The sequence below is a fragment of the Phodopus roborovskii genome, unplaced genomic scaffold (assembly GCF_943737965.1).
Source record: "Phodopus roborovskii unplaced genomic scaffold, PHOROB, whole genome shotgun sequence".
Taxonomy (NCBI): Eukaryota; Metazoa; Chordata; class Mammalia; order Rodentia; family Cricetidae; genus Phodopus; species Phodopus roborovskii.
In genome coordinates, this window is record NW_026126470.1 from 24,537,018 (window position 1) to 24,559,271 (window position 22,254).

The window sequence follows — 22,254 nt, forward strand, 5'->3', positions numbered from 1 at the left end:
AGTTCCAGGTCAGCCAGGGCAATACATTGAGGCCATGCCCTAAAAAGCAAAGAAATAATAACAACAAAAAAGTGTTTCAGCTCTGCTCATGCCTCATTCTTCAGTGAAGCAGGCACAAATAGGGGCCCGGTCTAAGTGCCCAGCTTTAGAAATGAACCATAAACTCCGATGAGGAAAAAATTTAGTGTTTGTAGGTTATAGTTTCAAAGCCAAAGCTTTGGGGGTGGGGAGCTTGACAGATTAACCTTTGGCTGCTGATAACAAGCACAGAGACGTTAAAAATTCACTTTATTTCAAAGGTCTGAAGATCACCAAGGATTAATGTTGGGTCCCCACGTGGTAAGTAGCAATGGCATCTCTGCAGTTGTCTTGGGCCATCCTTCCCTTCTCCTGCCATGCCTTCAAGATTCATGGCAGAAAGAGGAGCAAATTCATCCTCAGAAATCCTGCAGCTGTAACCTATAGACAGATAATAGCTTCAACAAAGGCCAAGGGCAGACAGGTTCCCAGGTTCCTCAGTAAAGGCAGACGGGTGTTGGAAACGCCTAGCAAGTTGAACCACCGAAACTACCTTCACATATAATTTGTCCTTGAAAAGTCTCTATGAATTACTTTGTTTTAGTTTTTTAAGACACAGCCTTGTGTAGCCCAAGCTGGCCTTGAATGCTGATACTCTTTTCTCTATTTTCCAAGTGCTGGGATTACAAGCATGTGCCATCATGTCCAGCTCATGTCAAGAAGTTTCCACCAGGTTGAAGAGATGGCTCAGGGGTTAAAAGTATGTATTGCTCTTGCAGAGGACCCAAGTTTGGCTTCCGTACCCACACTGGGCAATTCCCAACCTCCTGTAACTCCAGCTCCATGGGATCTGATGCCCTGCGTACATGTATGTATATATGTTTGTGCATGCACCCTTGCGGAGGACAGAGGCCATCAGATACCGTGGATGTATGAGTTATAGGTGATCATTAGCTGCCTGCCATGGCTGCTGGGAACTGAACTTAGGACCATAGTGACAGTAGTAAATGCTCTGAACCTCTGCGCCATTTCTCCAGGCTTCTCTGTTAGTAAAGTTCATAACCTGAACCTCGCTCAGTTCTTCATTCAGTTATGGCATGTTTTAACAGATGCATTTCAACTACATTAATTGTCTTCTTATGCCCCCAGCCCCATAACATTCTAGAGTGGAACAAAAATCAGAATTCGAGAAAGAATGAGAAAAAACAACCAGAGGAGGAGGAACGGTGAGGTGACCCAACAGGTCACGCTGCCCCTCTGCTCAGTCACTGTCCTTCCACACCAAAGTACCTCTGGAAAACATCCCCACACCCCCTGGCATTTAAGAACTGGTACAGCTGACCAAAGTCCATGTGGTTCCCTCTGGCTCCGTGGACACTGAAGACCTTTTCTTCAAAACTGGCAAATCTCCGCTGTTTCTCCATCCCATCCTTTGTCCCATCCAAAGGCGTGTCTTCTCGGTGGCGAATTAAAATCCTCTTCCAGTTTAGTTTTCTGAGTCTGAAAAATAGATTTTCAAGGTAGAACTTGTAAGGTACAGTTCTCAGAGTTGGGAGTGGTGGTACAGGTATTTAGCCCCAGCACATGGGAGGCAGAATGCAGATCTCTCTCTGTGAACTGAAGGCCAGCCTGGTCTACACAGTGTTCCATACCAGCGAAGGTTATATAGGGAGACCCTGTCTAAAAGAACAAAATAAAATATAACAAAACAGCAAAAACCGACTTGCCAGCTTATGTTTCCATAAATATAGAGGTAATCTCACAGGGACTTATATTCTTTCTTTTTCTTTTACTTATTTATTAATGTAAGAATACTCTGTCTGCACATAAACCTGCATTTGAGAAGTGGGCATCAGATCCCATTATAGATGGTTGTGAGCCACCATGTGGGTGCTAGGAATTGAACTCGGGACCTCTAGAAGAACAGCCAGTGCTCTTAGCCTCTGAACCATCTCTCCAGCCAACAAAGACTTATTTCTGTCAGAGGGTTCTGGTTATGATCCCATCTGAACATAATGATGATAATCATTACGAGCTTCCATTGGAACTTGATTTTTATTTTTAATAATTATTTTGTGATTATATTATTTTGTGAATAACATTATTTTGTGATTTTTATTTTTAATATTTATGTATTATGTGAACCTCTGGCTGGCCTCTATCTTGATATGTAGCCAAGGTGTAGCACTGAACTCTGGATCTTCTCCTTTCTAGCTTCAAAGGGACAATGTGTGACATACCTCAGTGCCTGGTGTACATGGTGTTAAGGGTGAAACCCAAAGCCTTGTGCATGTCAGGCAATCACTCCACCAACTGAGCTACAAACTTAGCCCCTGCTACACATATCTTAGGATTGTAGAAATTGCTGACTCTTAAATTGCTTAAGGAACTTCTCAGAAACTAAATAGAGGAATAAGACAAGTGGCTAGCCTAATCCTTGAAACGAATCCCCATTTCATAGGTTGAAAGTTTACCATATTCATCAGATAAGGGACATGTTATTATCATATTCTAATATCATCATATTCGTTACATTCATGGACACTAATAAGTTCCTAGACAGCATGGGGGGGTTAATTTATTCAGCTCATATTTACAGAGTGTGTATTGTGCTAGGTGGGGAGAGTAATGGCAACTATATGTGACTTCAGCCTTACCATCCACTTGAGACTGAATTCCCATGAAGATTATCTCCCCTGGGACATTATTTCTACTTGTTTCTACAACTCTAGTATCATCTTTCAAATCATAATTACTGATGTGATATCTAACAAAGGAGAAACCGCACCTTGACCAGAATTCTTCACAAGCACTTTGTGGGCCTTCTACACAAACCACACCAGGTTTCCCAGGCATGCTAAACCCAGACAGGGACAGTTCCTTTGCCCACTCTAGAATGTTTTTTCTTTTGCATTTGTTGTAGATGTGATGGCTATAAATCCAGAGCCTTGTGAGGGTGAGATCCAGGGGCTGGGCTGGGCTTTCCTTGGCGGGGGAAGGTGAGGCATCTCTGTTGACATAGTCAGAGGCATGCTCTCTAACCCAGTCTGTGGCGTTCAGTATACAGACATCTCCAAGACAGTTCTTCTGAAGGTATGCTATCAGATCTGTGTTCAGTTGAGTCTGTTGGGCTCTACTCAGTGATGCTGATCTGATAAGGAGACACAAGGGGGAAAAAAATAGTTTTCTTGGAGAAGGAAACAAATGCAATAGTTACTTTTCTTCTCACATTAATTGTGAGCTGTAGAATGGACTTGGTCTCTGTAACATACCTGACAGTAATCTCTGGCAGGGCTGTAGGGTACTTAAAGGGAAGAATGCAAGACAGCGAAAACGTCTCCTGAGAAGAGAAGGGAAAAGTGCTCTGAGCATTGTGTTAAGTCCTGACATGCTCTAGGTCTTTCCAAAGCACAACAGAATTACCACTGCTTCCTCAGAGAAGTCCAGGTTCATATTGATTGTGAAGTAAACGTGTGATGACCGTTCCTCCATCGTCCTCTTCTCAACACAGTCTTTCAGCTCCGCTAATGCCAGCTGGTCGTTCACTACGAGCTCATTCTCCCCAGGGAACATACTGGCCAGGAGGTCTAACTCGGAGAGCTGGGCCTCTGCCCATTCTATCTCAACCATGCTGAGACGTCTGCAATTTCCTGAGGAGTTACAGGTAAGAGTAAGGATTTATACACAGAGTCTTAGGAGAAGGCAGTAGCACCAATGGGCATTTCCTTTCAAAATACTTAGTTCCTTCATAAAAGAAAAAATTAGCCAAAGTTTTTCCTCTTCCATTGTTATATTCTAATACACAAAATTCTGCTTGCATATATTGTGTGTTATTCTACTTCGGATATTATATGCTACAGGCTGAGGCTATGAGCCAGTGCTAGAGAAAACTCCTGCTCTTCCAGAGTTCAGTCCGAAGTGCAGTGGCTCACAATGGTTTGCAACTCCAGTCCCTGGAATCCTATGCCCTCCAGGAGTAATGGCAGACATAATGGCATTCAGTCACACACACACACACATACACACACTCTCTCTCTCTCTCTATTTAAATTAAGTACGAGGCAATCCACTGAAATTCATAAAAATCTATGTAGTAAATTATTCTATATAGATAGTAAATTATCTAGACAATTCAGCTGACATTTCTAGTTACAATGGCCAGTCTCTTTGAAGAAAACAAACTATGTAGTCAAAAAGCCAGAGGCAGCCAGGAGTTTATGCTGTGTGTCTTTAATCCCAGCACCGGGGAGGCAGAAGCAGCAGGATCTCTGTGAATTCAAGGGCATCCTGGTCTACAAAGCAAGATCCAGGACAGCTAGGGCTGTTACACAGAGAAACTCTGTCTCAAAAAGCCAACCCCCCCAAAGAAAAAAAACCTACTTTAATAAATATATATATGTAAACAAATGTTATAAAGTCATTAAAATACGCATTGTAATGTTCATGAAAAGGCTACCTTAAAGCAATAAACAGAACCAGGATCTAGTGCAATGATATTTTTGGTACATGATCCTATATGCATGAGAAAAGTCAGAAAAGGAATGAACCAAATAGTTAACTTGAAAGACTTATATTTCTGGGCTGGAGAGTTGGCTCAGTGGTTAAGAGCACCAGCTGCTCTTCCAGGTGCCCGGGGTTCAACTGTCTATAATTCCTGTTCCAGGATTCAACTGTCTGTAATTCCTGTTCCAGGTGATCTGACACCTTTACACAGACAGGTATATGGGCAAAATATCAATGTACAGAAAATGCAAGTAAATAAATGTGTAAAATGTTTAAAAAAGACTTGTACTTCCTAACTTACACACCTTCAGACATGCAAAAGATATAGCTCCCGCTAGTTCCCATTTCTAAAACGGAACAACATGGAGGTTGTGAAGAGAAAGTAGTACGGCCAACTGGAAAACGGATGGGTGGACTGCCAGGTAGGTGTAGTGGCGCATGCCTTTAGTCCCATCGCTTAGGACGCAGAGGTAGGATGATCTCAGTGAGATTCTGTGTCAAAAATCAAGCAAAATAAACAAAGTGGTTCCTGTCAATAAAGTATTATTTTGAGCGCCTGTGATGATTGGCACCAGTCATTAGTCCAACAAATGCTTCTCAAACACACATGTGTGCCAGGTATTGTACTTGACAATAAGACTATAATGATGAATAAGAGTCACAATAACAACAACAAACATCCCTGTTGCCCCAGAGGTTAGATCTAGTGAAAGGAACTCTTGGCATTAAAAGTTTTCTTGTGCTCAGTGAATAACTGTGATGGAGAATAAACACACAGCAAGAATAATGAGCAATAGTTGGCTGAGGGGTGTGAGGCTATGTAAGGTTATGTGGCTAGTCTTGGTCAAGTTGACTACATCTGTCTGGAATCAACTTCCATTTGGGATCTTCTTGATCAGTTTCCTTTTAACTGGTAAAAACCCAGCCTAAACGCGGGAGGCATCTTTCGGCAACAGCCCAGATAACCAGGAGGAAAAGAAGGAAACTGTTCTTGGTCTGCTCACGGCAGTAGAAATTCACCTACCCTGTCCCTGTTGCCGCCTTTTGCTGGATTAGGGTAGTGGTGGTCAACATGAGTGATGGTCAGGTTCTAGAAATAGGAGAGTATGGGCTGGAGAGACAACTCAGGGCTGAAGAGCACCGTCTGCTCTCCAAGAGGACCAGGGCTCAATTCTCAGCACCCACGTGGCAGCTCACAACTGTCTGTAACTCCTGTTCCTGGAGATCTGACACCCTCACACAGACACACAGGCAGGCAAAACACAAACTCACGTAAACTAATTTATTTTTTTAAGTGAAAAAAAAAAAGTATGAGAGTAGAATCAACAGGGTTTGATGATAAAGTATATAGCTATGTAAGAATGTCCTCAGAGTTTAAACTCCTGAAAGGATGGGTTTATCATTGATTTAGATGGATATAATGGTGGGGATGTGCACTTGGCCTTTGCACATTAGGTAATAGTGTCTATTAATACATCTATTCAGTATCAACATCCAGCAGTCAGTCAGGTATACAGTTGAGGGGAGACAAGCATTTAGGCAAGCCATCAACCCTTAACGCCTGTGTAACTGAAATAGGGAAAAGGCCTTGGTCAGTATGGGGGTTTGGAAGTAAACAGAAGTAGCAAACCAAGGCAGCAAAGGCAATCCATGCTCGGACAGCTGCGGGAACGGAGTTGCTAATTAGTTACTTGCCAAATTATTTTTTGCTAAATGAAAATGTGAACTTGCTCAATGGGGGGGATCTTCCTTTTTGAGAAGGGGTCTCTCTGGCCAGCCTAGAACTCGTTATGTAGACCAGGGTGGCCTAAAACTCCCAAACACCCGGCTCCTCCGCATGCCCCCTGCCGGGACGTGCCACCACGCCCCTCGTGAGGCAGATCGATAACTCAAGGAACGAGACCACAGCTCAGGTCCCCACGTGTCACCTCAGCTGAGGGCGGGGCCAAACACTGAGGTCGGTTCTGACCAATGGGCGCAAGTGTGCATCCTCGCCCGCCAGTTCGAGACCCCCGTGGGGAGATGCTCTTAGTTCAGCTAAGCATGCACATCCGATGCCACACTCACCCAGAGCCGAGACCGCCGCACTGCCCACACCCCGGGGCTGGATGCACCCACAGCTCAGGTCTCACCCGCAGAGACACGAAAGAGAACGGTGCGACCTTTGAACCCTCCTTGAGGGAGGCCAGCTCTGCGGGCAGGCGCCTGCGCGTCAAGACGCAAGTCCCGGAAGCAGGAAGTCCCTCGCTCCTAGCTCAGGATGCAGGACAGTGTGTGGGACAGCTAAGGGATGCTTTGACCCTCCTGGTGCTGCTTCTTGGTCCCTGGATTTTATTCCTAACACTTGATAAAAGCCAGCATTCGTCAGGAACGTGTGAAGCCTATGCAAAAAAAAAAAAAAAAAAAAAAGAGTTAAATCCTTAAATCCTTTACCTCTGGCAGCAGGGACACGTGACTGCCTGTGCTACCTATTAGCATACTCAAGCGCATACACACACACACACACACACACACACACACACACACACACACACACACACACATATATCCATATATTCTCCAGCCCACACGAGTTACTTATCCTCCTTACAACCCTGTTATTCTACTATTCTCCCTCCCGCATTCTATGCTCTGCTCCTGCTTCTCTATCCCCTGAACTTTAATCCCAGCACTTGAGAGGCCAAGGCAGGTAGATCTCTGTGAGTTCTAGGCCAGCCTGGTCTTCAGAGCTAGATTCAGGATAGCTAGGGCTTTGAAGGCTGTCCTGGAACTAGCTTTTGTAGACCAGGCTGGTCTCGAACTCACAGAGATCCATCTGCCTCTGCCTCCTGATGGAGTGCTGGGATCAAAGGTGTGTGCTGCCACCTGGCCGTGATGCACATCTTTAATCCCATTAGTCAGGAGCCTGAAGCTGGCTGAGCTCTGTGAGTTCACCACCAACCTGGTTTACATACTGAGTTCCAAGCCAGCCAAAGTTACATAATGAAATCCTGTTTCAAAATAAGTAAGTGAAATAAAACCCACAACATTTTATCATCAGTAAAAAACAAGGTGCCTACACACGTGGGTGAGGGCCTAGGCCCTGATCCAAATGATAAGACAGACTTTGAAGATCCCCCATGGAAGGGCCTCACCCTCCCTGGGGAGCAGAAAGGGGATGGGATGGGGGGGGCATGGGAGGACAGGAGGGTGAGGGAACTGGTGTTTCAAATTTAAATAAAAAAAAAAAAAACCCTAAGTTTAAGTACACATTCCACTTGCCAGTTTAACCATTTATCACACTATCTGTTATTTATTTATTTATTATGTATATGGTGTTCTACCAGATGGGGGAATACCCTTTTGTATATATGTTTCTCTTTTTTTTTTCTTAATATATATATGTTTCTCTTATTGGTTGTTGAATAAAACACTGATTGGCCAGTAGCCACAAAGGAAGTATAGGCGGGTATAACAGAGGAGGAGAATTCTGGGGAGAGGACTCAGAGAAGCCATCAGAGAGATGCCATGTAGCCACCAGTAAGGTAGGATGCCTAGGCACTCTCCGGTAAGATAAGGCCATGTAGAAATACGTAGATTAATAGTTAAGGGGTTAATAATTAAGAGAGAGCTAGCCAGGAAGAAGCCTAAGCCATCAGGTAATCAGTTTATAAATAAGTCTCTGTGTGATTATTTGGGTCTTAACAGCTGTGGGACCAGGTGGGACAGAAAGTCCATCTACATCTACCTGCATGTTTGCCTGCACACCAGATCTTATTATAGATGGTTGTGAGCCACCCTGTGGTTGCTGGGAATTGAACTCATGACCTCTGGGAGAGTAGCCAGTGCTCTTAATCTCTGAGCCATCTCTCCAGCCCCATGTGACTATCTTAATACAGTTTTATCTGATGACTAATGTTTGAATAGTTCATCCATAATCTGTTAGGTCTCAAGAAGTCCATATATACAGAAATGAGTTCAAGTTGAAGTATTGAGAGATTTCTGGTGGTTAGACAAAAGCCAGCATCCCTCAGAAACATGAGGTTATGTCTTGTCCCTCTTCCCCCAAAGGACTCATTTCCCTTGTTCTTGGCCGAAGGGGCATAGATGGTTCTCTATAGCATACACGTGTGGTTGCAAGTTTTTCAAAGTTCATGTTAGCTCCCAGGCTTCCTCAGTCCCTATTCATAAATATCTACTATGCATTTCAAAGCCCTCACAGTGGCCTCCTGGCCACTCTCAGCTCAGACCCTGACTCTTGATACTCCTGCCCCTGCCTACTCAGATTATTTGTTTTTAATCTTGCTATCTTCAATCTTCTCTCCCACTCTCCTGCTTCCCCAACCCTGCCCATGTCCACTCTACTTCCTCTTTCTGCTCTAGACTCTTCCAGATGCCTTTGAACATTTTTCCTTACCTCCTCCCACCCCAATGGATCATTTCAGTGGTTTCTTTACCCCAGCCCCCTGCACTCACAACCAACTGTTCCTTTATTGTGTTGCTTACCTTGCTACCGACTTACACGTGTAACTTTCTCGGTCTGTTTAATTCGTGTTACAGAAGGCTTGGCAAAAGTGTGCACTTACTAAATTCACCAACGAACAGTAAATATTCAGAATAGTTTACACTGCAACATTTTCCTTTAATTCCTTTCAGTTTTGGTTTATGATACAGCAAAGTGAAGGCTGAGTTTGGAAGGATCACTAAGTTTGAGTACTGTCGTGGCTTCTTAGAAATGGCTTGCATCAAAAAAAAAAAAAAAGAAAGAAAGAAAGAAAAAGAAATGATGAGGATGATATTCACTTTTAAGTGAATATCCCGCCCGCCCGCCCGCCCCCCGTTTCCGAGGGCTGCAGCAACTCCACAAGCGGATCCTAAACCCCATCCCGGGCGGTCCGCGCACGCGCGGGTCCGGGGCGCCGGAATCGCCGGCGGGGCGGGGCCGAGCCATTTCCCACAAGGCCGCGCGCGTCCCGGAAGCCGCCTCTCCGGACGTGCGACTGACTGGTTCGGCGCCGTGGCTCCGGCTCTCTCTCCGTCACCGGGAGGGAGCGGAGCTGGCAGCCGGCCCCGGGCCCGTCGCGGAAGGCAGTTATGGGCGCCGTCGTCCCGGGTGAGTACGGCCCGCCACGCCGCTCCCGGCTCCCCGCCTTCCCGCCGCGGCCTCATTGGCTGCGGCTGCTGTCAGTCCCGGGGACGGACGGCCGGTGACGACTCGCGGTGCCGGCGACCCCGGCCCGGCCCGGCCCGGGGACCCAGCCCGCCCCGGGCTCGCAGAGCAGTTGGTAGGGGCCGGCGAGCGCCGCGAAGCTGGCGTGCGAGGTCCCCGTCACCCGCGGGTGACCCGCCACGCCGCTCCGCTCGGCGCCGCACAGGCTTCCCGCACCGCACGCATCTGTGACGGGATGGCGCCGCTCAGGCAGAGGGAGACCGGGGCGGGTGCAGGAGGGAAGCGATCGGCTCGGGACGAGGAGGGGCACGAGACCGGAGCTTTGGTTTCCGTGCGGCGTGCAGGCGCGAGCGGGTGGCTGATTGATTGATGGGTTGATTGATTGGCCCGAGGTGCCCGTTCTTATCCGAAAGCTCACCTGGAAGCCCGGCCGAGTATCGATGGTCCACGCTACTCTCCCCACCCCGCCCCCGCCCACCCCCGCGAGCTGTCAGTTGCCTCCGTAGCTGTCAGAATTGTACTGTAGTAGCTCGTTCAGTAGCACCGACTGACTGACCCCCCCCCCCCTTCGGGTCCGCCGCTTGCCCTAATTAAAATTTGTCTCTCAAGTTTTCTTTTGCTGACTCAACGAAAGAGGCGGTCCTTAAACCAGACTTTCTAGTGCTGTCTTCACGACTGCAGGCCCACGACTTGTTTGTCTGCCGTTTTCCTTTTCACCCGAACCCGTCCGTGCCTTCTCTTCTCAGGTACTAGTGTTTCATTGTTCGTTTAGTTTAGTTTAGTTTAGTGTTGAGGTAGGGGTGTGTGTGTGTGTGTGTGTGTGTGTGTGTGTGTGTGTGTGTGTTTGAGACGACCTCTGTAACTCTGGCTGACCTGGACACGTGTGTGTGTGTGTGTGTGTGTGTGTGTGTGTGTGTGTGTGTGTGTGACGGCCTCACTCTGTAACTCTGGCTGGCCTGGACTTCACAACTGCCTGCTTTGCTGTAGGAGTGCTGGGATTAAAAGTGTGTGCGTGCCATCACGCCCAGTCTCAGGCACTAAATGGTGTATTAACACAAGTTTTTCTTGACCTACTATGTGCTGACAGTATGATATTGGCAACATAGAAGTACTGCCCAGAACCAGTTCTTTCTCCTAAAATTTAGATTGCAAAGAGAAAAAAACAAGAAAAAACCCCAACATGTTCGGATTATAGGTTTGAAAAGCAATTTATTGCAGTAGAGAAACAGGTAAATGGGAGAGGGAGGGTTGGTAAGGTTTGGCTAGAGAGAGAAAAAGCACCTTGGGTATCAGGCAGACGTGGGGACAAGGAAGTACTGAAGAGATGGTCTTGGTCAAAAGGGAAAAAAAAGTTTTAGTCTCAGAACCCAAAGAACCAGCCCAGTGGTGGTGGCACTTGCCTTTAGTCCCAGCACTAGGGAGGCAGAGGCAGGAGGATTCTGAGTTCGAGGCCAACCTGGTTTACAGAGCAAGTTCCAGGACAGCCGAGTCCACACAGACACCTTGTCTTGAACCCTCCTCCTCCCCCCCTAAAAAGAATGTAGGAACTCAAAGAACTGAATTGTATAGGCTGGCATTTCTGCTTACCTTGTGGTCCTGTACCATTTTGTTTAAGAATATCTTCCTTTAGCGAGTGTCCTCATTTAAAAGATTATTGTGGAAATTGGGTATGGTGGTTTGGGAAGGACACTAATTAGAATTCACTTAATTATTTATGTTGAGGAATCATGAGTCAGGATTGCTTGTGCATTGGAGCCAAATTAAAAGGGACAAGTACCAGAGCGTAATTTTGGCTTTTTAATGAGTTCGTTAGAGTGCTGTGTTACAGATGGCATTATTTGAAGATGAGTCCTGCACTAATGTAGTACAGATTACAGGGGGTTAGATTGGCAGGGTCTCATATATCCCAGGCTGCTGTCAAGCTCAGTATGCAATAGTTGGTGATGACCCTAAATTCTTGACACCCATGCCTGTACCTTCTGAATGCCAGGGTAACTGGCTTGTGTGGTTTTGGAGACTGAGGCAGAGCTTTGTGTTGTGGGCATATGCATTCTACATACTGTGCTATATCTTTAGCTCCCATCAAAAACCAAAAAGTTAATTTTACAACATTTTAGATGATCCTTGGTAAAGGAAGGGCTAGTGGCTTAGTTCAGTAGTTGCCTAGCATTTTCCCCAAAATGCACAAGGCTTGGATTTATGTCCAGCAGTGCAAAGGACAAAAAGCTGAATGAAGATTTTCCTGGGAGAGGATAATTACTTAACTTGGCTCTCTCCCTCTCTCTTTTTAAATACAGATGTCTTGAATAGCACTAATAACATTATTTCATTAAGAGCTGAAGGACTATTTCTAAGACTTTATGCCAGGATGTCGATGAAAGTTTAGAATTAACTGGAAGTAGGGCTGGGTTGTAGTTTAGTATTAGTTTAAAAGTAAGTGGAAATATTTTCTGCAGACACTGCTTTCCATTTTGCAACCAAACTTTCAATAAGCATCTCAGGTGAAAACAGCTTTTTACAGCAGCCATTGAGTTTTTAGCCTTAATAAGTTACTCTGAAGCATATAAAATACAGTCAAAATCAGTATTTCAAGACAGACTTGTAAGTTCTTTTAACACTCTTGACATTTCCTAATTTTGAAATTTCAACTAAAAAGGCAAAGATTTAATGTGTAGTTAGATTATCCATAGGCTTCCAAACTGGGTTTGTCGGTAACACAATAGGCAATCAGTTCTCATTAATATCCAGAAGACACGTACAGAGAATTGTAAAGTTTTGTTTCTTTTTAAATTATCTTGCAAAATCTCAAACTCTGTTAGCAAATTATTTTCAGAACAATATTTAATTTATGTAATGAGGTGTTGAATACCTTTTAATATTAGACATTGAAGCATTTCAGGATAGGCATAAGAAGATTGCAACTCGACCTTTACATTGTAGAAAACCCCTTAACTTTGTCACTTACCCATGGTCTGAAAAACACGATGACACTGAATATGCTGTGCACTTGAGAGTTACTATGAAAAGTTTGATGGTACATCCCAGTGGTACCCAGGCTGAGCTGTGAAGTACAATAAACATTCAAAGCATTGAATGTGGCTTAGTTAAATTCTTGTCTTCTAAACCATATAAATCATCTTTTCTTTCATATTTTGTCTTTTTGATCAAGCTGAGTTTATCTTGTTTTCTAGATTGTAATTTTGTGTCAGTACACAATCCATGAAGAGCCAACATGGGAAAGAAACGAACAAAGGGGAAAAGTGTTCCAGTTAAGACTGCCTCTGAATCTGCAGGTATGTTACCATTCGTTGTTAAAGCCCGTTACTATACCCAAATGAATTGTCTGTTACATTTATTCGTGTGTGTGTGTGTGTGTGTGTGTGTGTGTGTGTGTGTGTGCTGTGTAGGCGCAGTTTGTCTTTTTTTCATAATCGGCTCCCACTTAACTATCCAGAGGTTTATTATTATTATATAAATGCTTGGCCAGTAGCTCAGGCTTGTTACTAGCTAAGTCTTACTTTTTAAATTAACCTGTATTTCTTATCTACACTCTGCCATGTGGCTCGTCATCTTTTGTCAGTAGACAAATTCATTTCTTCCCATCTCTTCCTGATTCTGAGAACCCTCCTCTCCTTCACAAATCCCGCCTAACTTCTACTTGCCCAGCTGTTGGCCAATTAGCCCAATTACAGTGAGTGGCACATATTCACACAGTGTAGAGGAATGTCCCACGGTACTGTGTGTTTTTCCTTGTATGTACGTTTGCACAGTGTGCATGCATTGCTCGCAGAGGCCTGAAGAGGAAGAGTAGCCATTGCTCTTGACTGCTGAATTGTCTGTCCAGCCCCCTAGATGATATGTAAGTGATATATGTATTGTTATGTAATCAGGGTCTTACTGTTTATTTTTATTATATTATTGCCTGCTTGTATGTCTGTGTGCCATATGCATGCAGTGCTTGTAAAGGCCAGAAGAGGGCACCAGAGCCTCTGCAACTGTAGATGGTGGTGGTTGCCATGTGGGTACTGGGATTAGAACCTCAGTTCCCCTAGAAACACAGCCAGTGCTCCTAATCACTGAACCATCTCTCCAGCCCTTTTCTTTTAAGATATGGTCTCATTATGTAGCTCTGGCTGGCCCTGAACTGTCCTCCTCCTCCCAAGTGCTAAGATTAATGCGTGCACAACCACCCCAGCTTAGATGTTGTTACGATGGCATGTGTGTTAGAGAGGAGGGGTAGTGAGAATATGGAGGCCAGAGGACCACTTTCAGGGGTAGCCCCCTCCTGCCACTGAGGGTTTGGGGCTCAGGCCATCAGGCTGCCCTATTCTAATATCTGTTGTGTATGCCATTTGCCTTCTCTATTCATCTTTTCAATTATTATTCTCTGTTAATGGGTGTTTTGCTGGCACGTGTGTTTTTCCATCACATGTCTGCCTGGTACCTTGGGAGGCTAGAAGAGAGAGAACAGAGATTGGATTCCCTGGAACTGGGTTTACACACAGTTGTGAGACTCCGTGTGGGTGCTGGGAGTTGAACCTGGGTCCTCTGCAAGAGTAGTGAGTACACTTCACTGTTGCTGAACCATCATCTCCTGCCTTACATTCACTTTGGATATTTTATTGATATCGAGGACCATGACTGCATATGTTATAATTCATTCAGCCACTCCTTTACCGTTATAGATGTAGAAATCTTTTATCTTTTGTGTTTCAGCGGAACAATAATGGTCCCTATTAGCACAATAAAATGTCTCTTTTCCTGAGCACGTACCAATATTGGTCAGTATCAGTGGTAAAACTCCTTGCTGATTTGATGTTTTAAAGGATTGTTCTCTCCCCTCCCCCTTAATCTGTTTCTTTTCTGGGGTTCAGTGGTTTTTCTCCATGACCTTATTTGCGTTTGTATTAACATCTTGATGTGTGTTCATTAGACAGGAAGCCAGACGTGATACTTGGTTAGTTTGTAAGACTCTAGTTTCCATCAAACATCTCAGAGTCTTCATTCCAAAGCCCTTTATTCACTTGTCCCTAACCTGATTTTCAGTCTCAAGTCTGGCTGACATTTTTGTGCAGTATATCACTCCACCATTTAGGGAGATAGCATACATTTTTTTTTAACATACTTTTATATGGGGATTAGTCTTCAGTTCTGTCCATCCATCCACCTGTCTGTCTGTCTATTTATTTATTTGAGATGGGGTCTTTTTATATACTTTTTGCTGGCTTGGAATTCCCATGTATAAACTAGGCTGACCTAAACTTACCAGAAATCCACTTGCTTCTGCCTCCTCAGTGCTAGAATTAGAAGGTGTGCATCACTAGCCTGGCAGCCTTCACTATTTAAGGACATAGTTTTCATGAGAGTTAGAGGTTAAAAGGACTCGAGTCCAAATTCTAGTGTAGTCATTCAGTCGTTACTTGGTCTCACATACTTAGTTTTCTGTTTGTCTTCCTTCTGGGTAATTGTGAGAGTTAAATGAGATGAAGATATGTAAAACAGTTTACAGGATATGTTTACTCAATATCAGAAACTTTGATTACTGTAAATATTTTTTAACACTTCATCTTAGCTACCTCTTGAAATTTTTGTGGTATTACACTTTTCTTCTGTGTCAGATAGACAGTTTGAGGAATTTGTATACATTGCCTTAGTTTCTGCTCCTGATGGAATGAGCTGCTCAAAAAGGAAGAGGTGTGGCTTGGTTACTTTTAGGTTCTCTGGGAACTAGCTTAGTGTGTGGCCTATAGTGGTAGGTATGTTATAGAATAAGTGGAGAACCTCTTCCTGTTGTTCAAAGAGCAAAATAAATTATTAATTAAATAAAAAAATATATGATAGTAGGCCTTATTTTAAGGAAAATATCCAGATAATTGGAAATAAATTTGTAGATGTGATTATATTTAGGACATCCTCAAGAGAAGGCTTAAATGGTCAAGAGTGCTTGCCGTGCAGTCATAAGGACTGGAGTTTGGATTGCAGCACCTACATCACAAGCCATAAATGTTCCAAGGAATCAGCACTTTCCTGGCCTCTGGGCTAGGTCTGCATGCACACCCTCCCATACACATTCACACATGTGCACAGTACATAGAAAAAGTCAATTTTAAACTTGTGGCTCTTTCTTGGAAGACTTTGGATGTAGCTCAGAGGTGGTGCTTGTTCAGGGTGTGAGGCCCCAGCCAGCTTCTTCCGTACACAGAGGGAAAAGGACGTAAAGCTGCTCACGCCGCTGACATGGTCTTCCCTTGGGCCTGTGTCTTCGAGGGCTCAGCTCAGCTGACAGCGCTGCCCTGACTTAGCACCACTACCACCACTCACACGGGTCTTTCTAGTACAATCGTGTAATAGTCAATGTCAGTCAGGTGACGATGTTCTGAAGGCTCATTCATAGAGTAAGTTTAACGTTGAAATTTGTATACATTCACTATTAACAATTAAAAAGCTAAGTTGGATCTTACGTATTGCTCCTGTTTTTTTTTTTTCAATAGAACCAATGTGCAGACACCTGAGAAAGGGGTTGGAACAAGGTAACCTGAAAAAAGCCTTAGCGAATGTGGAGTGGAATGCCTGCCAGGACTGTAAGACTGACAATAAAGTGAAAGATAGGCCTGGGGGAGAGGCAGAAGACCCTTCAGTCTGGCTGTGTCTTAAATGTGGCCATCAGGTATGCTTGAATTTTCATAAATGGGAGATTTTAGGAAGCTCCGAGTTTGCCTTAGTAGATCTTATGTGAAAACCGTCTGGCTGCCCGTTGTCAGCGGGCATAGGTCATGTTCTCTGGCCAGCTGCCTCAGCCTTCAGAGTGGTGACGGTATCTCTTTAGGAAAAGGCTCACACGTTCTGAAGGTAACTTCCTTTGTGACTGCATCTTGAGAATTTCTCTATCTGAAGACTAGACTTTTCTGAGGGTAAATGAGGAAACTCTTGTCAGTCTGAAGTTCTGATGGTAACTTAAGGAAAAGGAACAAGCATACGCTTTCCTGATGGTGACCTTCTCTTTTATTTCAACTTAAAAATCCCTTTCTGAAAACCTCTCCATCTCTACATACAGCCAAGTAACACCTCTCTCTCCATCTCTCACGCTTCTCCTTCTGCATATTCAGTATACACGCACGCACATGCACACACACCCTTCTCACATTTCTTTCCTACTTCTCCCAGCAAAAGCCTCTGAACAAATATGAATCATGTTTTCAGGGGTACACAGCAATTCTTGAGAAAACAATAAGGAACAACCAAACTGATACTTGTGGAGATCTTGTATGGAGAGAATATAGTTTCTTCTCACATGGATAGGCTTAGGCTGCTCGTGCAGGTGGCCTTGGAAGCAGGGTATGTGGGTGGGATTTGTTCAGATGGCAGTGCTGTAAAGGATTCCAAGACTAAAGGAATAGCATGAAGCAGATTATACCGTTGTGAAAGCTTTGGGCACATTTTAGCCAAACAACCCGGGAGTTAACTGGGAAGGAGGTTGGGGAGGGACTGTTGAGGAGCTTAGGGAACAACTCATCTGTTTGAGTTGAACAGTATAGAAAAAAAGACTATTGCTTTATGAATATTAAGCTGAAAAATATGCATGTGATGGAAGAAGCTGAAGAGAACCTTTTCAATGGCTCTTGTGGAGTCCAAAACAGATCTGAGTTATGTGGTGGGTGTGATGGGGACAGAACCAGAACCAGGGTCCTCTTGCACAAGGCACATGTACTACCACTATGTTCATGTGGTTTAATGAGGACTGCAAAGTACAAGTGGTTGGAAAGGAAGTAATTTTAGTGCTAAAATATACTTTTCCTTGAATTCCCTCAGTTGCCTATGGAAAGTTGAGTTTCATTAAAAAAAAAAAAAATCCAAACTCTATAGAGTCTTTTCTTTTTCATTCTTATTTAGTGTGTGTGTGTGCGTGTGTGTGCGTGTGTGTGCGTGTGTGTGTGTGCGTGTGCGTGTGTGCGCGTGCGTGCGTGCGTGCGTGTGTGTGTGTGTGTGTGTGCGTGTGCGCGTGTGTGTGGGATGGTAAGGGACTCTGTTGCCCTGGGTTCCCAGTGGGGATGGGATCAGAAGGCGGCTGGGCCCTGTCCTTTCGGTAGCCCTGGGGAGTGGGATCCCGGGCCCTGTGGAGCTGTCCTCACTGCCTTAGCACTTGTTCTTGAAGGACGCGCATTCCCGGTGGGTTCTACGCTAACTGGTGAGTTGGTGGCCGTGAGGCTCATGATGGTGACTCCCTAGGGCTGTGGCAGAGACTCTCAGGAGCAGCACGCCTTGAAGCACTACTCGACACCGAGATCTGAGCCTCACTACCTCGTGCTTAGTTTGGACAACTGGAGCGTCTGGTGAGCTTCAACCCTGTGCCGATTGACTAGACACTATTCAAAGTACTAGACAATGAGACTGTTGGAAATATTTAAGAGCAAGAAGAGTGAACCTAGACTTCTCTATCTCTCAGAACTGCATAAACACAAAACAAGTGCATAGAAAGCGCAGGGATCATCACTCTTTGTTTCCTTTTCTTGTGGTGGTGCTTTTTAATTTAAAGGGGGACATCAAGAACAAATTTCAAAATCAATAAGAATGTAGTCAAAGATAATTAATTTCCATAAAACCATTGTCAGACCATTATGTTGTGTCTCCTAAATTGTAACATTAAAACCTTTTTATTTCATAAAAACCATCTTTACAGCATATATTCACTGAATATCATGTCACTTGTAGACTTCGTTAATTTTGTTGGCACTTATATAGTGTAAATAATGTATACAAAAGACTGTGTGCAGTATAGTGCATGAATGTGAGTGTGCATGTTGCTTACGTAGAGGCCAGGTGGTGTCTTCCCCTGTTGCTCACCACCTTCGGCCTTGGGACAGACTCTCTCAGTGGTGGGGAGGGTTGTTGGTGTCCTCTGTGTGTGTTTAGTTGGTTGGTTTGGCTGGGTAGCCAGGGAGCTCCACTGGACAATACTGGAGTGACAGGCAAGAGGCTTCTAGAGAATCAAGCCCAGATACTCATGCTGTGTAGCAAGTGCTCTGACACACTGAGCCATCTCCTGAGACCAGACAAGACTTTGGACTGAGAGTGAAAAATCAGCTGTGGAGCACTCGCCTAGCGTATGTGAGACCTTGTGTTTCATTCCTAGAACCTCACATGAGTGGGAAAAAGACCAAACACACCTTTTGATTTTAATGATGTACCCTGAACTTGGAATTTCCATTATACTTACATGTAGTGTAATTGTAGTGAATCTTACTAATAAATCAGACTTAACATATACACCTACTTGTATTAAAGGAGAGCACATTTTTTAATTTTTTTTTAAGAACTAAGTACACATATATATATATGTGTGTGTGTGTATATATTTATATATTTGTACATACATATATATATGTATATATGTATATGTATATATACATGTATGTGCAGATTAGGCTTGTGAGTGCAGAGACCTGCAGAGGCCAGAAGTTACAGGATTCCCAGAGCTGGAATTAAAGATGGTTGTGTGCTGTCCATCATGGGTGCTAGGAACCAAACTTGGCTCTTCTGGAAAAGTGGTACATACTAGTTAACTGCTGAGCTGTTTCTCCCACACTCTAGAAAAAATTTATTTTCAGTTTCTCTTCATTTCTTTTATTATGTTCATGATGTGTTTATGTTGTATGTTATGTGCATATGTGTGAGCACTCTTGTGCAGGCTCAGGCTTGCCACAGTGCATGTGTGGAAGACGGAGGACAACTTTTAAGAATCAGTTCTCACTCTGTCGTGTTCTGGAGTTCAAACTCGGGTTGTCAGGATTTTGAGGCGAGCACTTTTATCCACTGAGCCATTGCCAGCCTTGTTTCCATTACTTTTAGTAGAATAATTTGTCAGTTAAACATCTTTGGTTCTCCAGAGTAAATGATTTGTCTCTCCCTCTTGTAGTTGTCGGCTTGTCATTTTTTCCCCTCTGGTTATAGGTGTTACAAGTGTGATGAGGAAGTCAAATACTGTAGTTCAAACAGATTGGGCCAAGTGGTTGATTTTGTTAGAAAACAAGCTGGTACTACAACTCCAAAACCAGGTAAAACATTTGTTTCCTAATAGATACAGCAATTGTCATTTGTGTACCTGCTTTTATTTACTCATTCAATCCTTTACTTTTTTTTTTTTTTTTAAGACAGGGTCTTGCTAATGTTATCATGACTGTCCTGGAAATTGCTCTGTAGAGCAGGCTGGCCTTGAACTCACAGGAACCCTCTTGTCTCCACCTTTCAAATTCTGGAATTAAAGATGTACACCAGCACATTGAGCCATTCACTTACTTTTTTGTTGTTTTTGGGTTTTTTGTTTTTGTGGGGTATTTTTGCGACAGGATTTCTCTGTGTAATAGCTCTAGCTGTTCTGTAGCCCTGAAACTAGCTCTGTAGACCAGGCTGGCCTCAAACTCAGAAGTAAGCATATGCTTCTGCCTCCCCAGTGCTGGGATTAAAGGTGTGCGCCATCACAGCCCTGCTCATTCATTTACTTTGGAGATCACATCTTTTTGTAGATAAGGCTGGCCTTGAGTTTGTGAGTCACCTGCCTCAGCCTCTGGTTACTTGGATTACATCCAGTTAACTTGTAGCCTCTAGTACTGCATATAGCAGGTAATATTAGCTATGACTCATTTTAAATTGAGAAGCCATTTTTACAATTAAACAGATGTGAGAAATGATCTAGTCATGTGATTAAAGGGCTTGGACTGAGGTCATTGAAGGTCAAAGGAAGTAGGCACTGCTTTCATAACTCTGGCTCCAGAATGTACTATAGACCATGTGTGAGTGAGTGTGTGTGTGTTTGTGCATACATGTCCATGTGTATGTATGCAACTTGTGTGTGTGTGTGATGGAACTATAAGGATTTTCTTTTTCTATTTTCTCTCTTTTGAAAGTAGGGTTTTTTTAAATTTATTATTCTATTATTTCGATCACACTTTGCCCTCTCCCAAATCCCCACCCTTCTCAGATTCTTTACATCTCCTCCCATCCAAATCTGCACCCATTCTCTCTCCTTAGAAAACAAACAAGAATCTAACTAATAGTGATACAATAAGGTAAAATAAAAGCAAATTGGAAAAGGACAAAACAAACATAAGAATAACATCTAGAGGAAAATCAGAAGAAACATAGATGCAGAAACATACATGTTCACATAAACAGAAATATCATAAAAACACAAAGCTAGAAATCATAGTAGTTACTCAAAGGATCTGTAAGGGGGGAAAGCATGCCCTGATAAAGTATTGGGAGGCAAAGAACCTCCCAAAATGCCATTGAGTTTGTTTTGTGTTGCTCATCTACTGCTGGCATGGGGCTTATTCTTAAAAGTAGTTTGTTTCCATGGTGAGGCTGAGTTTTCATTTTCGAGTGGTTATCAATTGAAGATAGTTCCGGATTAGAGATAGAGTCGTGTGTCCACTTCCACTCTGAGGAGGGCCCGATCTGGCGCAGACCCCTGCAGGCCCTATGCTCTCAAGTCAGGAGATTGTGGTGGCTGTGGGCTGCCTGATGGGGAGTACTTCTGAGACTCTGTCAGGTGTGGCTACTTTGGATCCCAGGTTGAAAGTGTTTCCAGGTATTGGGAGTTGACGAGGAATAGGGATGGGCTAGAAGAGGGTGCTGAGGGAGGAAAGTGGGGTGTGCTCTGAGGTCTGTGTAGTTCTTCGGATGGGCCAGAGGGAGAAGAGGCCAGAGCAGATGCTTTACTACAAAGCTGGGGATAAGACTGGAGAACTGAAGTTGGAAGGCAGGAGGGCGAATAAATATCGCCTACCTGACCCCTGGCTGTCTTGGCTTAAGTGCTTCCTGCTGTTATCAGGCTGAGACAGAGGTGGGCAGGGGGAGGGAAGGAAGGAGAGAGGGAGGCAGGAAGGCTGCCTAGACCCCTGGGGATGGGGGCAGAGAGGAGAGAGGCCACAGAGATGGTCTGCTACAGAGCTGGGGATAAGATTAGGGGATTGGGACTGTAGGGTAGGGAGGAGAGTGAAGATTGATTGCACACCTCATTTCTTGGCTGGTGTTAGAATTTCCAGGGAATGCCTATAGATCGAATTAAACTGTATTTAGTGGTATATTTTGAAGTAGAAAATTTTCAGTCTGTCTGTTAAATAAAACGAACACACACATACATTGGTTTTTAGACAGAGGTTGTGTTTGGTTGTTTTGGAGACTCGAGTCTCTTGTACCCTGACTAGCCTGGAATTTACCTAGGTCCACCTGCCTCTGCCTCCCAAGTGCTGGGATTAAAGGCATGTGCCACCTTGTCATGCTAGAGGTAGAGTCATGTGTGTAGCCCTTACTGACCTTACATGTAGTCAAGGATGATACTGAGCTCTTGACCCTCCTGTCTTCACCTGTCAAGTCAGCACGTGGCGTACAGACATGCATCACCACTCTGGTTTTACGAGGGGCTAGCAGTCAAACCCTAGGCTTCATGTATGCTAGGCAGCAGGCACCCTCCTAACTTACACCCTAACTCCCTTTGTGGCATTTTCTAACAGTCAGAATCTTGGATACGTTCTGAGAAGTAAATGAATTGGCATGGTGTGCAGCATTTGCTTTAAGTTTATTCTTTA

The 22,254-nt window shown here is 44.1% G+C and overlaps 2 protein-coding genes across 5 annotated transcripts in view; one reads left to right on the forward strand and one right to left on the reverse strand.

Moving 5' to 3' along the window:
* Window positions 1-270: 270 nt before the first annotated feature.
* On the reverse strand, window positions 271-6,705 carry Rwdd2b (RWD domain containing 2B). Its single transcript, XM_051191807.1, has 5 exons — window positions 6,589-6,705; window positions 3,442-3,668; window positions 3,291-3,358; window positions 2,807-3,169; window positions 271-1,518 (listed from the first exon to the last, which is right to left on the reverse strand). Exons 2-5 carry the CDS (start codon window positions 3,646-3,648, stop codon window positions 1,284-1,286), a joined length of 873 nt encoding a protein of 290 aa, XP_051047764.1. The 5' UTR covers window positions 3,649-3,668; window positions 6,589-6,705; the 3' UTR covers window positions 271-1,283.
* Window positions 6,706-9,455: 2,750 nt separating this feature from the next.
* Usp16 (ubiquitin specific peptidase 16) overlaps window positions 9,456-22,254 on the forward strand; it is a 28,994-nt gene continuing 16,195 nt past the window's right edge. For 3 of the 4 annotated variants that reach the window (XM_051191809.1, XM_051191812.1, XM_051191810.1), the window contains exons 1-5: window positions 9,457-9,613; window positions 12,862-12,963; window positions 16,162-16,337; window positions 17,897-18,000; window positions 19,619-19,722. In XM_051191809.1, coding sequence (XP_051047766.1) covers window positions 12,903-12,963; window positions 16,162-16,337; window positions 17,897-18,000; window positions 19,619-19,722 — 445 coding nt within the window. In that variant the 5' untranslated portion in view covers window positions 9,457-9,613; window positions 12,862-12,902. Of the gene's footprint in view, window positions 9,614-12,861; window positions 12,964-16,161; window positions 16,338-17,896; window positions 18,001-19,618; window positions 19,723-22,254 lie in introns of all 4 variants that reach the window. The other variant, XM_051191811.1, reaches the window with a different exon arrangement.